The sequence below is a fragment of the Chiloscyllium plagiosum genome, chromosome 25 (genome assembly GCF_004010195.1).
Source record: "Chiloscyllium plagiosum isolate BGI_BamShark_2017 chromosome 25, ASM401019v2, whole genome shotgun sequence".
NCBI classification, from domain to species: Eukaryota; Metazoa; Chordata; class Chondrichthyes; order Orectolobiformes; family Hemiscylliidae; genus Chiloscyllium; species Chiloscyllium plagiosum.
The window spans coordinates 36,851,772-36,866,048 of record NC_057734.1 but is presented as its reverse complement, the minus strand read 5'-3'; the positions used below and the strand labels follow the sequence as shown (position 1 = coordinate 36,866,048).

Genomic DNA, 14,277 nt, shown 5'->3' with positions numbered 1-14,277 from the left:
TGTGTCCTAGGGCTCAACTCACCTTTCATATCAGCTCCTCACTACCCTCTACTCCCTGATATTTCAATAAATCTATCCACCATTCTCTTGAAATACTTAAAAAGATCTCACATTTCAAGTATGAAGATGCATGAACAATCATGGAAAAGTTGCTATGTTTTAATATTTCATGCTTTCCACTTTATGGTAAAAGCATAATCAAACTTCAGTATTCCACAGGAAAAAAGAACATACGAAAATACCAATTTTCAATTCATCTTTAGTCTAAAACAATTCAAAGATTTCATTGCACATTTTGATACAAAAGTGCCATTTCTAGGAGATGGCAAAATGTAGTGAAATCAGCATTAAATTGGCCACTCATTAGTTGCCATGGTATACTAGAATATTAACTCTTGATTGCAGAGTTTCCACTGGACCAACTGGAACAGCATACACAAAGGCAAAGAGCATAAAAAGGGTCATCCACCAATGTGCTCCACTGAAATTGACATTTTAAGAAGGAGCCAGAAATCACTTGACTGCTACTGCTGAACCAAGGCAAACGTGAGAACAAGGTAGCACGTGGAAGACATTGAGGTGAATGAATTGTTTGAAGTCTTCTTCAGATTCATTCAAATGCAATAAATCAAACTAAAAGCATCAGATTAAGGGCATAGATTCTAAACAATTCTTGTACAAAACAATCTTGCCTTAGGAAACATCAACGGTCTTTAAATAAAAAAAAGATACACTTCAGTATCCAGAGTTAATATATTACATACCGCCTGTGAGGCCATCATCTCATTGATACTTTGTTCATACTGTTCTGCCAAAATGGCTAATTTCCTTGTCTGTTCCTCTTTAAGTGCTTTCAGGACCATTTTGTGGTCACTTTTTGGAGTTACCTCCAGCTGGTGGTTCCTCAATGCTTTGTACTGTTTTGTTTGGACTTTACATGTGTCTTGGAATTGCTTCTTTATCTGTAGCTCCATGGCCTGCATAAAGGTGTAAGCAAGATCAGAGTCACAATGAGAAATAATTTTAACTTTGGTTGTTGAAAAATAACTTATGATACATCACTATATGCTCAAGTAAAATTGTGTATTACAAGCAGACAACTGTTTTGAATAGAAATTAGTTTTTAAAAATTTCACAAATTTTTAAATAATTCAGAGCCAGAGCTTAATGATAAAAGATTATTTAGCCTCCAAGACAATAGCAGAAAAACAAAATTAAAATTGCAAATCTAAAAGCAACAAAATAATTAATCTTAAAATCATATCTTAAAAACCTGACTATAAATAGGCATTGTAACAAGAAATATGAATTAACAGCATGAAGAGATATAAACAAATATATTTGGGGCATTTGAGTTTAGTAAGCAAAAGGAAAACTAGGAGATGGATCATAAATTATCCAGGTTAAGTAATGAGAAAGGATCCAAGTTCAGTAAATCAGAAATGTAGTCCTTTTGGTATGAAAGTAACCACCCCAACACACACAAACGAAGCTGCATCAGGACACTATTCAAAAGGGCCACAACACACTGCAGTACACCAGAACTGCAAAAAGAAGAAGAGGAACACCTATACAAGGTATTCGCCAAAAACGGATACCCGCGCAACTTCAACAACAGATGCCTAAGAGAAAGACCACGGAACGAGGACATACCACAACCAAAAGGACTAGACACTATATAGGACAACCAGGAAGACAGCTAACAATCCGCATACATGAACATCAACTAGCCACGAAACGACACGACCAGCTATCCTTAGTAGCCACACACGCAGACAACAAGCAACATGAATTCGACTGGGACAACATTACTATCATAGGGCAAGCCAGACAGAGAACAGCCAGGGAATTCCTAGAGGCATGGCATACATCCACAAACTCCATCAACAAACACATCGACCTGGACCCAATATACCAACCACTACAGCGGATTGCTGAAACTGACAACCGGAAGCGGCAGGGACAGACCGCTATAAACACCGGAGGAAACATCAAAGAAGCGCTTCGCAGGAGGCTCCCAAGCACTGATGATGTCGCCTAGCCAGGGGACGAAACATTTGCAACAAAAACTTCCAGCTTAGCGAACAGAATCACAACAACGAGCACCCTAGCTACAAATCTTCTCACAAACTTTGTACTCCTACTCCTTGAATGCTGCCCGATCTGCTGCGTTTTTCCAGCACCACACTCTTGACTGTCTCAACTAAACCCCAGACCTTAAAAATATTATACAATTTTTGGGCTGACTTTACTCTTCATATATGGCTGGCCAAACCAAACTGTAACGGTCAGTTAGAGGACAAGTTCATAAAACCGCATGACTTTTTAAAAATTAAGTGGGGAACATTGTAAAATGAGACATGGTTAATCAGGACTCCTATGATAAAGAGTTTGAGGAAAGAAATGATAATATGACAACATTTCATGTTTAGCTTGACAATGATGTAGCCCAAGGACATTATTTTTAAACAAAGCAAATTATAGGGAAGAATGGCTGAAGTAGAATGGGAAATTAGATCTAAGAAAAGTAGATAAAGCATTGGAGACCATTTAAAGAAATAATTCTTATCACTCACTGAACATGTAGCCCCTTGAAGAATAAAGAACCCATTGGAATAACGTGTGACAGACAAAGGAACAGTAATATACAAGCATGAAATCATTAATTCTTTTGTTGCCGAAGTTGTAAAATTACAGCCACTTAAACATTTTGGTTGTATAGTGGAGCGAGCACCATTAATTCATTCTATCTGAAGACTCTCAGATATTTCACGACATGCAGAGTTTGGAAAGTGACACTTCATACCTTTAGGCTCTTTGGCTGTTGTCGGAGTTCCAGGACATGTTTTCTGTGTAGTTCCCGCTCTCGGCGGGTATTATATTCTGTTTGATTCTCCAGCTCAGTCTGATGCTGTAAACGGATTAAATCAATCCTAAGTTTTTGCAACATATTAAGCTGTCGGAATTCCAGTTCTTGTGTGGACTCATCATGACGAATTAACATGGCATGTTCCATCTCCTTTTGAGTTTGCTTCTTATTCACTTCCTGTTAGACAGTCATTAAATATTCAAATATGTATGCAATAAGAAGTAATTCAAAAAGGTTCAGCAGCTAAACATTGTTCTTAAGTTAAATAATCTTTAGTCTTTAAAAAACTCAAACTCATTTGATAATGAATTTAGTTTAATACTTGTCACCAGCACAATAAATACATTTGCTTTAATCATTGGAGACATTAAAAATTGAGATTCTGAATAATGGGCTATGAAGTTAACTTCTGAGCATGTAACATAAATAGGGACAGCCATTGTGACACAGAAGGCCATTAAACCCAATGGACTACCTTACAGAGAGCCAACATGTACTCAGAGTCATAGAAGAGATATACAGCACGGAAACAGACCCTTCAGTCCAACTCGACCATGCTGACCTGATATTCAGATAATCTAGTCCCATTTGCCACTACCTGGCCCATATCCCTCTCAACCTTTCCTATTCATATACCCATCCAAATGCCTTGTAAATGCTATAATTGTACCAGCACCCACCACTTCCTCTGGCAGTTCATTCCATACACACATCACCTTCTGCGTGAAAAAGTTGCTCCTTAGGTCCCTATTAAATCTTCCCCCCCTCACAATTGTCATTCTATTCCAAAGGTAAAAACAAGGACTGCAGATACTGGAAACCAGATTCTAGATTAGAGTGGTGCTGGAAAAGCACAGCAGTTCAGGCAGCATCCGAGGAGCAGGAAAATCAACGTTTTGGGCAAAAGCCCTTCATCAGAAATAGCGCTTTACAATTTTTGATGTTTGAGACGGTGTTGAAATACTGTTTGTTGAGTATGAGTTCTCCTGAGAATATAGTAAAGGAGGGGTCCTTTGCAATTCTGAGAGAGTGCGGCCCTCAGCTGAGGCAGGGTTGACTGTAGAGAGATTAGGTGCCGGCGCATTGCTGCGAGCGTAGAGCAGAGGATGTTGAAGGAGAACCATTGCTGGCGTTTTTGAATCTAGTCTGTACTGTTTGTCCTGTTCAGATCTGAACTCTGCTGGTTTAAAGATGGTCCAGAGTCCGTGTGGGATGAGTTGGTTATGGAGGCAGACACTAAGGAAGCAAATGCGGCTGTGGTAGTGACATCGTTGAAGAGCTTCAGGGCAGAGGAAATGACCTGGGAGTTGCAGTGGGAGAGGGACTCCCTGAGATTCTTGTAGACAGAGGAGGAAAACTTCTTCAAGGCAAGCATCCTTGCAAGAGGATTCGCAGTAGGGTTAAAATCAACTAGGTAATAACAAGGACTGCAGATGCTGGAAACCAGATTCTAGATGAAAGTGGTGCTGGAAAAGCACAGCAGTTCAGGCAGCATTCGAGGAGCAGGAAAACCGACGTTTTGGGCAAAAGACCTTCATCAGGAATAGAGGATGAAGGGCTTTTGCCCAAAACATCGATTTTCCTGCTCCTCAGATGCTGCCTGAACTGCTGAGCTTTTCCAGCACCATTCTAATCTAGAATCATTCTATTCCAAAGCCTTAAGTTTATTTTACTCAAGTATCTATTCAGTTTCCTTTTAAAATTATTCATCATCTGCATGCCCAGCACTATCACAGCAGCAAGTTCCTGGTCATCACCACTTGATATATTTTAAAACCGTACATGCTCACATAAACTAGGCACCTCCTGACCAAAATATTATACATACTCCTTAATCCTTGTACCATCAGCCAACTTACTTTGTCTCAACACCGGGTGGCACGGTGGCTCAGTGGTTAGCATTGATGCCTCGCAGTGCCAGGGTCCCAGGTTCGATTCCAGCCTCCGGCGACTGTCTGCGTGGAGTTTGCACATTCACCCAGTGTCTGTGTGGGTTTCCTCTGGGTGCTCCAGTTCCCTCCCACAGTCCAAAGATGTGCAAGTCAGGTGGATTGGCCATGCTAAATTGCCCATAGTGTTAGGTGCATTAGTCAGAGGGAAATGGGTCTGGGTGGGTTACTTTTCAGAGCGTCGGTGTTTCCACATGTATGGAAACTAATCTAAATCTGTGCACTTCTGTTCAACCTCCTTTGCTCTAAAGAGAATTGCGCAATCTAATGTTGTATCGAAAATTTAACCACACAATCATTCTGGTAAGCCCCCTTTGCATACAAAAAAACCTTCCTGATTGACCACCTACAGAAATAGCTGAACTGCCTTAGTTGTGATCTTTGTTATAATCCCCACTGATGGTAACATTGCACAAATCATATCCCAGAGTAAAACCTAGCTTGATAGCTTAGACGTTTATTGTCGTACTTATAACATGAGGGTGTCAATGCTCTTTAACAAAACAGCACATGTATTTTTGTTTTATGTAACAAAAAGTTATATATATATGCTGTTTTCATATTTAAAATGGATGCTATTAAATGAAGTTTAGTATAAAGAAATCTTGCCTGCTAACAAACATTTACCTCACGTAGATGCTCTTGCTCCAAATTATGTCGTATAATCATCAATTTGCGCTTAAGCTCACGACAATTTCGATCGTACTGCAATCGTTGACGGCCAAGAAGTTGAGATTCCTCTTCTGCCTGCGTGTGTTGAAGGTTTTCTTTATGTCTAGATAATCTTTCTTGCTTTTCCTTCTTCGGCGTACTGTGATCTTCATTCATCTCCTGTACAGGCGATAAAAACTGAGAGTCCTAATTCATTTCTGTGAATCACTTCATTAATATGTTGTTGCATTGAAGACCCAATGCCTCTGCAAAAGCATTTCATTTGCAGCATTTGGACTCTGGGGGTGGGGTGGGTGGGGGGAATAAAATGCATGAGGGGGGAGGATCAAAGGGAAAAAGGAACTGGAGGAGATGGGAGGGAAAAAAGGAGCTGGAGGGGATGGGAGAGAAGGAGTTAATGTTTCATGTCTATGACTTTTCATTAGTTTTGAGCAAAGGACAGAGACATGTTTCTCGATAGATGCTAGCAGACCTGAATATTTCTAGTATTTTTACAAAATACTAACAGCCAGCCAGTTCAGTTGTGCACAAATGGTGATCAACATCCCATCTGTAATTGAAGACTGTCCCTCAGTTCATCATTACCTCTTTAATCTTTTCTTTACAAAGTTTATACTGGCGCTTTTGGTTTTCTAGGAAGGTGGTCAGTTCCTTTTTCTGTTGTGCTGTAATTTGCTGCTGGATTTTCTTCTCATCTTGTGCTGCTACCTTCATCTGAAAAGAACCAAAACAAAACTATTTAGTTGCAGAGAAGAGACTTCAGCATTTAAACCAGTCATAGGTAGACTATGCTGAAGAATTTCTCATTGGTTTTCCAATGTGAAGGAACAATTATTTGTGGCCCATATAAAATTAAGAAAAGAATTTAAGCTGCTGTCAGACTGTTCCATAATTGCGATGTGCTCAGTTAAACAGCACTATGGAATACGCAAAGAAACAAGGGCATACTATTTCTTCAATATGTCTAACAGTCTCTTTAAAATCATATAAATAATAACTGAGTATGGAGTATTTCTATTTTTGTATTTTAAATTAGCTTTTTAATTGGGTTTTCGAGCATAGAACTTTGGTATTGCTGAGGGGAAAGTACATTTTGTTAAAGCTTCGCACATTTTGACCCTCTGAAGACCATCCCATCCAGACCCAGGCCCAGAACAATCTTAAGTTGGTTGCTAGCATAATTCTTCACACATTCAGATTACCCAACAAAGATTGTTCCATTGCAGACTTTCAGTTATGGTGGAGGAAACTCTGTTACATGTTTTTCAGGAGGAAGCTGATTGGATACAGTGAGCAAAGTTAACTGAAGGGATATTCTGTTTGATTTGATCTGCCAGTCTTTGGAAGACACAGCCTATATACTTGGCATCACACCAGCGCCAAAATTCAGAGCACGACTCGTGTGATAACAGTATCCTGCTTGTGGTGAACACCACTTGTGTTGCTACTGTATTACGGAAGCATGAGACACCTAGCTTCACCTATTCCTCAAACTTTTAAGATGAATTATCTTCAGGATAATCTGAGATAGGCTGGGCACTTTTCAGATCTAGAGTGATTATCTTTGTGCTTTTCTTGAGTTTGTGCAATTTACCACAAGAATTAGTATAATGTGTATCCCAATAGATAACAAAATGGCATTGATGTGTTCTACAATAGCATCAAATTTACAGTTAACAAATGGCTTTGCCTCAACTTATGAGATTGGCAATAAAGGCTGATTTTGAAGCACTTCAATCTGTAGGAATCCCAGTGTAACCATGACTAGTGAAAGTATGTTTTTAATTTGATAAGTGGAGTTCCAGGGTAAAGTACCAGAAAAGACACAGTGTGCTCAGTTGACTGGCAAAATCTTGATCAAAAGTTGGAAATCCAAATGCAAGGCAATAAGTTTTGCAATAGATACACTGTTATCACTCAGTGGAGGACCAAGGTAAATACAAGAAAGTGTACCAAACTGAAGGAGGACTAAATAAGGAGGTGTCACGATACTGAATAGTAATACGTTAACAGGTAACCTAAGTGAATGTAACATCCTTCTTGAAAACATTAAAAGGCAGTCAAAAGGAAGGGTGTGCCGATTCACAAAAAAAAAAGAGTATATCGTGAAAGAGGATCCTCTCCTTTCCGGAGGTGTTATAAAGTAGTAGAAAACTGTTCTGGATGTAACATCTTCAGTGAGCCTCCAAATGAAGCCCTGGTGGTGGAGCCCGCTTTCATTTACACGTTTGAGTTTCCTAGGGTTGGTAGTGTCATTTCCTGTGGTGACATCATTTTCTATGGTGATTCATTTCCTGTTCTTTTTTCTCAGGGGATGGTTAATGGGATCCAAGTCAATGTGTTTGTTGATATAGTTCTGGTTGCAATGCCATGCTTCTAGGAATTCTCGTGAGTGTCTGAATGCCTCGTCCTAGGACGGATGTGTTGTCCAAGTCGAAGTGGTGTCCGTCCTTGTCCATATATAAGGATACTAGTGAGAATGGGTCATGTCGTTTTGTGGCAAGTTGATGTTCATGTATCCTGGTGGCTAGATTTCTGCCTGTTTGTCCAATGTAGAGTACATACAGATGATGAGGAAGGACACCACTTCAACTGAGACAACACATCAATCCTAGGACAAGTCAAACCGAGATGCGCACGAGAAATCCTAGAAGCATGGCATTCCAACCGCAACTCTATCAACAAACACATTGATTTGGATCCCATTTACCATTCAGGAATTCCTGTTTTGAAAGCTTGGAAGTCACATTTTCGCATGAGGTGTGGTGTTTACTTGGAGTGTGACATCTTTTTAGAAAGATGATTTAAGCTTGGTCCTCACACAGCAAGCCAGAGTTGCAAACAGGAGACTAAAGAAAGCATTAGGTTGGTCCCCTTACTTACAATGGCAAACTGTTTAAATCCTGGCCACCTGAAGATAAAGAGCATCTTATTAGTGGTCTTCATCTAATGCAGCTGAAAGAATAGACTAACTCTGTACTGTCTTTTTAGGGCTTTAGAAGTTTGACTCATGGCTGTAAAAACAAAAAGACAATAAACCAGCCAATTTATCGCCCTGTATTTCATTTCTGAATGGTTATTAGGTAAAAATGTAATTAATTTCTCCTTCCACCTAGTTATTTTCCTTCACGTGTATCTTACTTTCTCGTTATAATTTGTCTTAGATGTGCTTCTGACTGACAGACTTATTCCTCCTCCTCTAACACTTGAGTATCTGGCTGTGTTATAAATAGCATATCAATTAAAGTCCCCCCTGACTAAACTTAACTGATAGCCAGAAAGTAAACTAATCCATTAGCCAGAAAATTAACTGCATCTTTCATTTCGACATTTGACTGCTCAACCCTACAGTTTGGAGGAGGAGTTAAATATGGTCTTCAATGTTGACAGATATAGTATAAACAACATTGAACCAGCAAGTAACTGTCATCTGTTTTGCAAAGTTGAAATAGGCACAACGTGTATCTGCATTCACTTTGTTAGCAAATAACAGGACCAAATATAAATTTATGTATGTGCCAGTATGAAGTGTGCCATACTGAGCGCCCAACTGACAATCATAATTTGATTGTCCAGCTAATTCTTAGTACGCACAGGATTATACAGCAAATCTAGTACAATTAGAGTCATATGCAACTTTGGACAGTGTTTTGAGTTTTGCAGTATGGACGAGTTGGGTGCAGTTAGTACATTATTGTTACAAACAGTACGTCCCTTTAACTTTTGGAAGTACCTTTGTACCATTTGCAGTAGGTGTGCTATTTAATTGAAAATCCACACAGCCCTTCAGTAATCTTCAATGAAAGGTGCTAACCGCATTCAGCTGGACCATGCTAACAAAGCTCAACAGTACAGAAGAAATTAATTATGCGCCAGACTTGCTGAGTTTCTTCAGCAATTTCGGTTTTTGTTTCAAGGTGAGCTATTATCTCGTTCATCCTTCAGTATAATTCCTTGACAAAACAAGCATCCTGCCCGATTTAAAACTCCATCTAGAAATTTGATCAGTTATTATCTAACTGGTGCTTTTGCCAATTGCAACATGATTACCGCAGTCTACTTGCCAATGAACATGCTCTTCTCAAATTAGAAAATTTAGTTCAGCTTCACAATGGTATCCTTGCAACTATCATGATGAAAGCAAATGAAAAATCTTGGTAAAAATTTCTTTTTCTAGCAATATTCAAGTTCTGCACTAGAAATTTAAAATTCAAACGTTAGACAGTTGTACAAGTTAACCACAAGAAACAGTATTGTACATTAAATTTTTTGCTCTTTCAACATAACATACAAAAGCAATGGGGAAAGCATTGTTCTCCAGTTCTGTTAACAAGATTGACTATAGATTTATGGATGGAAATGTGTTGCTGGAAAAGCGCAGCAGGTCAGGCAGCATCTAGGGAACAGGAGAATCGACGTTTCGGGCATTAGCCCTTCTTCAGGAATGAGGAAAGTTGGTCCAGGACCAACTTTCCTCATTCCTGAAGAAGGGCTAATGCCCGAAACGTCGATTCTCCTGTTCCCTAGATGCTGCCTGACCTGCTGCGCTTTTCCAGCAACACATTTCCATCTCTGATCTCCAGCATCTGCAGACCACACTTTCTCCTCATAGATTTATGGAACATAACAGATGGAGTCTGCAGTTGTCTCAATGTTTACATAGCTCTAATCACTTCCTCCTATTCCCTCCAAGCCTAAAATCAGCCACTCTGACATACATTTTGCTCACTCACTGCCTCCACTTACCTCTTTTTCCATTGATATTTGATGTTTTTTCGCCAGCTTCTCCAGTTCAATAGATGCATTGTTACATTGAGTCTCTACTTCTTTCTCCAACTTTAGACGATGTTCATCCATCTCAGCCTTCAACTTATTCTCTAAAGCCATCAGCTGCTTCTGGTGCTGTCTTCGCATCCGCTTGTAGCCCGACATCTGTTCACGTAACTCGTTTTCCTGTTCATGCTCATGGATCTGTCTTGTAACCTAGTGCCAAAAATAAAATTGAGATGGCCAATTACCTTTAAGAATTGAAGAAATGAGTACAAAGCATTTTCTTAGAATCTAAAAAAAAACCTGTAAAAATAATTGCCAACTGTTTCTGCAAACTTTTCAAAATGCACATGGATGTTTCATCTCTATCTCTGGGAAAGCCACAGAAATCAGGATGTCCTTGATGTGCATGTACTTGATGTGCATGTACTTGGATATGTACTAATCTACCAGGTCACTCATCAAATTTGAATGAAGTGATCAAGGCCACCCACTCATTTCAACTATTCTGCATCACTGCAATCCACTAAATTTGAGGAGAGATAAACTTTAAGTTCTTTTATATAGACATTAGAGTTTCACCTCGTGAACTAAAGTTCAGGCTAAATCATTTTGACTGAAGAAGAGAGAGACTGTTTCAAGGATTACCTTGAAGGTCAACACAGAAGAATCCTTACTTCCCTTAAATGTCAAACATTTAAAATTAGTGCAACTGTACGAACCAATGATATAACTAAGATAAAAATGTCAAGTTTAGTGGCTGCCTCTTCAAGCTCAAACATTTGCACTATAATCTATTATTTAGTAAATCATTGTCAAGGCACCACTAATTTAAAATGAAAATCAGCATTATTAAAAACATTATTCATTGACTATGCAAACAAATGATTTGACACTGATTTCCAACACAATGCCAAAAACCTTGCTGTCACATTTGTTCTATATTCCAGATAGAAATCACATGACCTTTGGCTAAACAAGAAACAAAAACGCATCCTGTTGAAGAAATGATATTTGCTCCTTAAAAACAAGGCTGCATTTCCAATGGTAAGAATTATATCTATTAAAAGAATTTAAAAATATTCATGGCTCAGAACAAACTAAAATTCCATACACATTTGCTCAATACAAATTCTAAATAATATTCTGCTAAGGACTGGTATCACATATCACATTTTGGTTCCCAAGCTAGTGGCGCTCATAACTCTATGATTTGACAAACACAATTTTGCTAATTCAGTTTGCTAATTCAGACATTTAAAAGTTTTCTGCCACAATAACTTGCGTACCTAGGTTAACGTGTACAAGCAGAGGGTCACACCCAATGTTAAACAGAAATTAAGGTGCAAACAAATATCTCCATGTATTGTTTAAATTGTATTTAACCTATCCTTCTAATCAATGTGCTCAGAGATGTTATTGCACACCTCTGTATTGTTTATTCAGCCAGAGGGTATTAGTTGCCCAATTTGGCTCATCAGCAGTTTTTGTGCTTGATTTGCTCTAAGAACACACTGACTGATTAAACAGAAATGCCAAAGTTTGATTCAAACTATGAGAAAACAACCTGCCAATTTGGCACATATACACATCCATCCCCTCACATAGCTCTGGAGGAAACTGCCACAAGGATCGAAGCTTTCTGGTGTCATATTACAATGTCAGACACATCAACCACCACATCACCCTAGATTAATTAGTAAATCAGATCAACGCTGTTTTGTGGAAGATAGCTACAAAAAATTCTGGTCAAACTTGCTAAATTGCAAGTTAAACTACCTTAGGCCACAGGGTGGCACCAACTTCCAGCTTTATCACTAAACCCAATTTTATATATCTCTATATGCATTGTGTTTCCCATTCATTTACAACACAAGATGAGCTCATGCATCTTGAATACTAATCTTATGCAACATTTTAAAATTACTGAGGGTTACCATTGATCAGAAACTGAACTGGATCAGCCATGTAAATACTGTGAGTACGAGAGCAGGTCAGAGCCTGGATCCCTTAGCACTTCCGGACTCCACAAAATCTGTTCACTATCTGCAAATCAGTAGTATAACAAATGCAAAGGACAAATGCAACTCCAACAATACAAGCAGTTTGACATCATCCAGAACAAGCAAATCAGTTGATTGGAACACCATGGCCCACTTTAAACATTCATTCCATCCTACACCATAGCACATGGCTGCAGTATGTACCATTAATGTGCTGTAGAAATTTATAAAGGATCCTTCAACAACACTTTCCAAACCCCACAACATCTACCACCTAGAATGGTAAGGACAGCAGAAGCATTAGAACATTGTCACTGGCAAGTTCTTTCCAAGTTGTACTCCTCCTGACATTGGTCCTGTATTACTATTCCTTCGCTGTTACTGGACCAAAATCCTGAAACTCCCTTCAAGAAATAATGTGGAAATACCAGTGTTGGACAGAGGTGGACAAGGTCAGAAGTCACACAACACCAGGTTATGGTTCAACAGGCTTATTTGAAATCACAAGCTTTCGGACCGCTGCTCCTTCGTCAGGTGGAGCCATTCCACTTGAAGTGGTAGTGCTCCAACAGCTTGCGATTTCAAATAAACCTGTTGAACTATAACCTTGTGTCGGGTGACTTGTGGACACAGTTCAAAGAAGGCAGCTCACCACTGCAATGAAGGGCAAATAGGGATGAATAAATGCTGGCTCCACCAGCAACACCCATAGCTCAACTTTTTTTCATGCAACAGGTGGGACATTAGTTTGGAAAATTAGGAAAAAAAAACAAGAGAGTTTTAAAAGTGCAGTCACCATTGCATAGGAAATGCTGTATTAGTTTAAAAATAAGCATATAAAACTTGCTCTGGCAGTTAAGCACTAGTTTTTTTTTAATTTTACTACTTATCCCTTACCACTAAAAGTTGCATGCAAATTGTGCACTTCGATATTCATTATGGTAAAATCAAGCCTAGTTAATATAAAAGCAAGCAAAGCAGGAGTTGAAAAGCATCAATCACATTTAAATAAAACAGAAAAGACTCCAAAGAGATTTTAACAAGGTGCATTTTGAAGAGGCATTTGAAACAGATTAACATGAATTTTATTTTCTGTAGTATTAGGCTTGACTGCTACTCAGAATAAATGGAGTTCAAATCAGTCTGAATGGAGAACCAAATTGAATTTCCTTACATAGATGAATTTTAACTAGCGCAACTAGAGTGATGCTAAGTGAACTTCCTGTGACTATAAAAATATAAGTCTGTCCTCATGTTTCAAGAATAAATTGACATATTATTCAAGGACAGCAATCTTGAAGAACTTAACTGACAGAATGTTGTCCTCAGCAAAATTCTACCCATCCTCAAACTTCAAATAAAATTTGTATGGAATTGCTTTGTAGTTCTGGCCCATAACTTTGGTAGACTAGCACTTGCAAAACTCCTGACCCAAGATTTGAAATTTAATCTATTTTGAGGAAGTGCACTATAGTACAAAGGTATAGTGAATAAAGAGGAAGTTAAAAGTGAAAATAAAAATGTAAATCTAAGAGCAAAACCTGAAAATAAATTCAATCTTATCACTATAATGTGCATCTTATATAGAAATGTACTGTATAATGCAGTGTCTGAAAATCTAACAGCACAGTTGAAAAAAAAGTGGGTCAATAGTTGTGGGAGCTAATTCTGTCCTCATACACACGTTCGCTAATAGGGTTAAGCCTACTGGATAAAAATTTTCCCATTATATGTCTGATAAAACAGTATCATTTATAAACTCTGCTAGTCAATCCAACCAGTAGAAAAGCAAATAGAAAATAGTGAAGTTGATAATATTAGAACAATGGGGAGACTCAGTACTTAAACTCAACGATATGCAATCCCAAGAATATATGGATGAAGAAAGAAAAAACTGTTTTAAAACCTGGTGAAGCCAAAAAGCTTCCTAGCACACACAAGGGAAAGATTGATCTCTGTATCACACAACTTCTAAAAGCTTGCTGTGGTAAAATCCCTTATGAAATTGAAACAT

The 14,277-nt window shown here is 38.6% G+C and overlaps 1 protein-coding gene across 2 annotated transcripts in view; it reads right to left on the bottom strand.

Moving 5' to 3' along the window:
- taok3a (TAO kinase 3a) overlaps window positions 1-14,277 on the bottom strand; it is a 99,017-nt gene that overhangs the window by 7,254 nt on the left and 77,486 nt on the right. For both annotated transcript variants that reach the window (XM_043715878.1, XM_043715879.1), the window contains 5 exons: window positions 10,237-10,473; window positions 6,076-6,204; window positions 5,446-5,649; window positions 2,807-3,046; window positions 765-977 (listed from right to left, as the gene is read on the bottom strand). In XM_043715878.1, coding sequence (XP_043571813.1) covers window positions 765-977; window positions 2,807-3,046; window positions 5,446-5,649; window positions 6,076-6,204; window positions 10,237-10,473 — 1,023 coding nt within the window. The remainder of the gene's footprint in view (window positions 1-764; window positions 978-2,806; window positions 3,047-5,445; window positions 5,650-6,075; window positions 6,205-10,236; window positions 10,474-14,277) is intronic.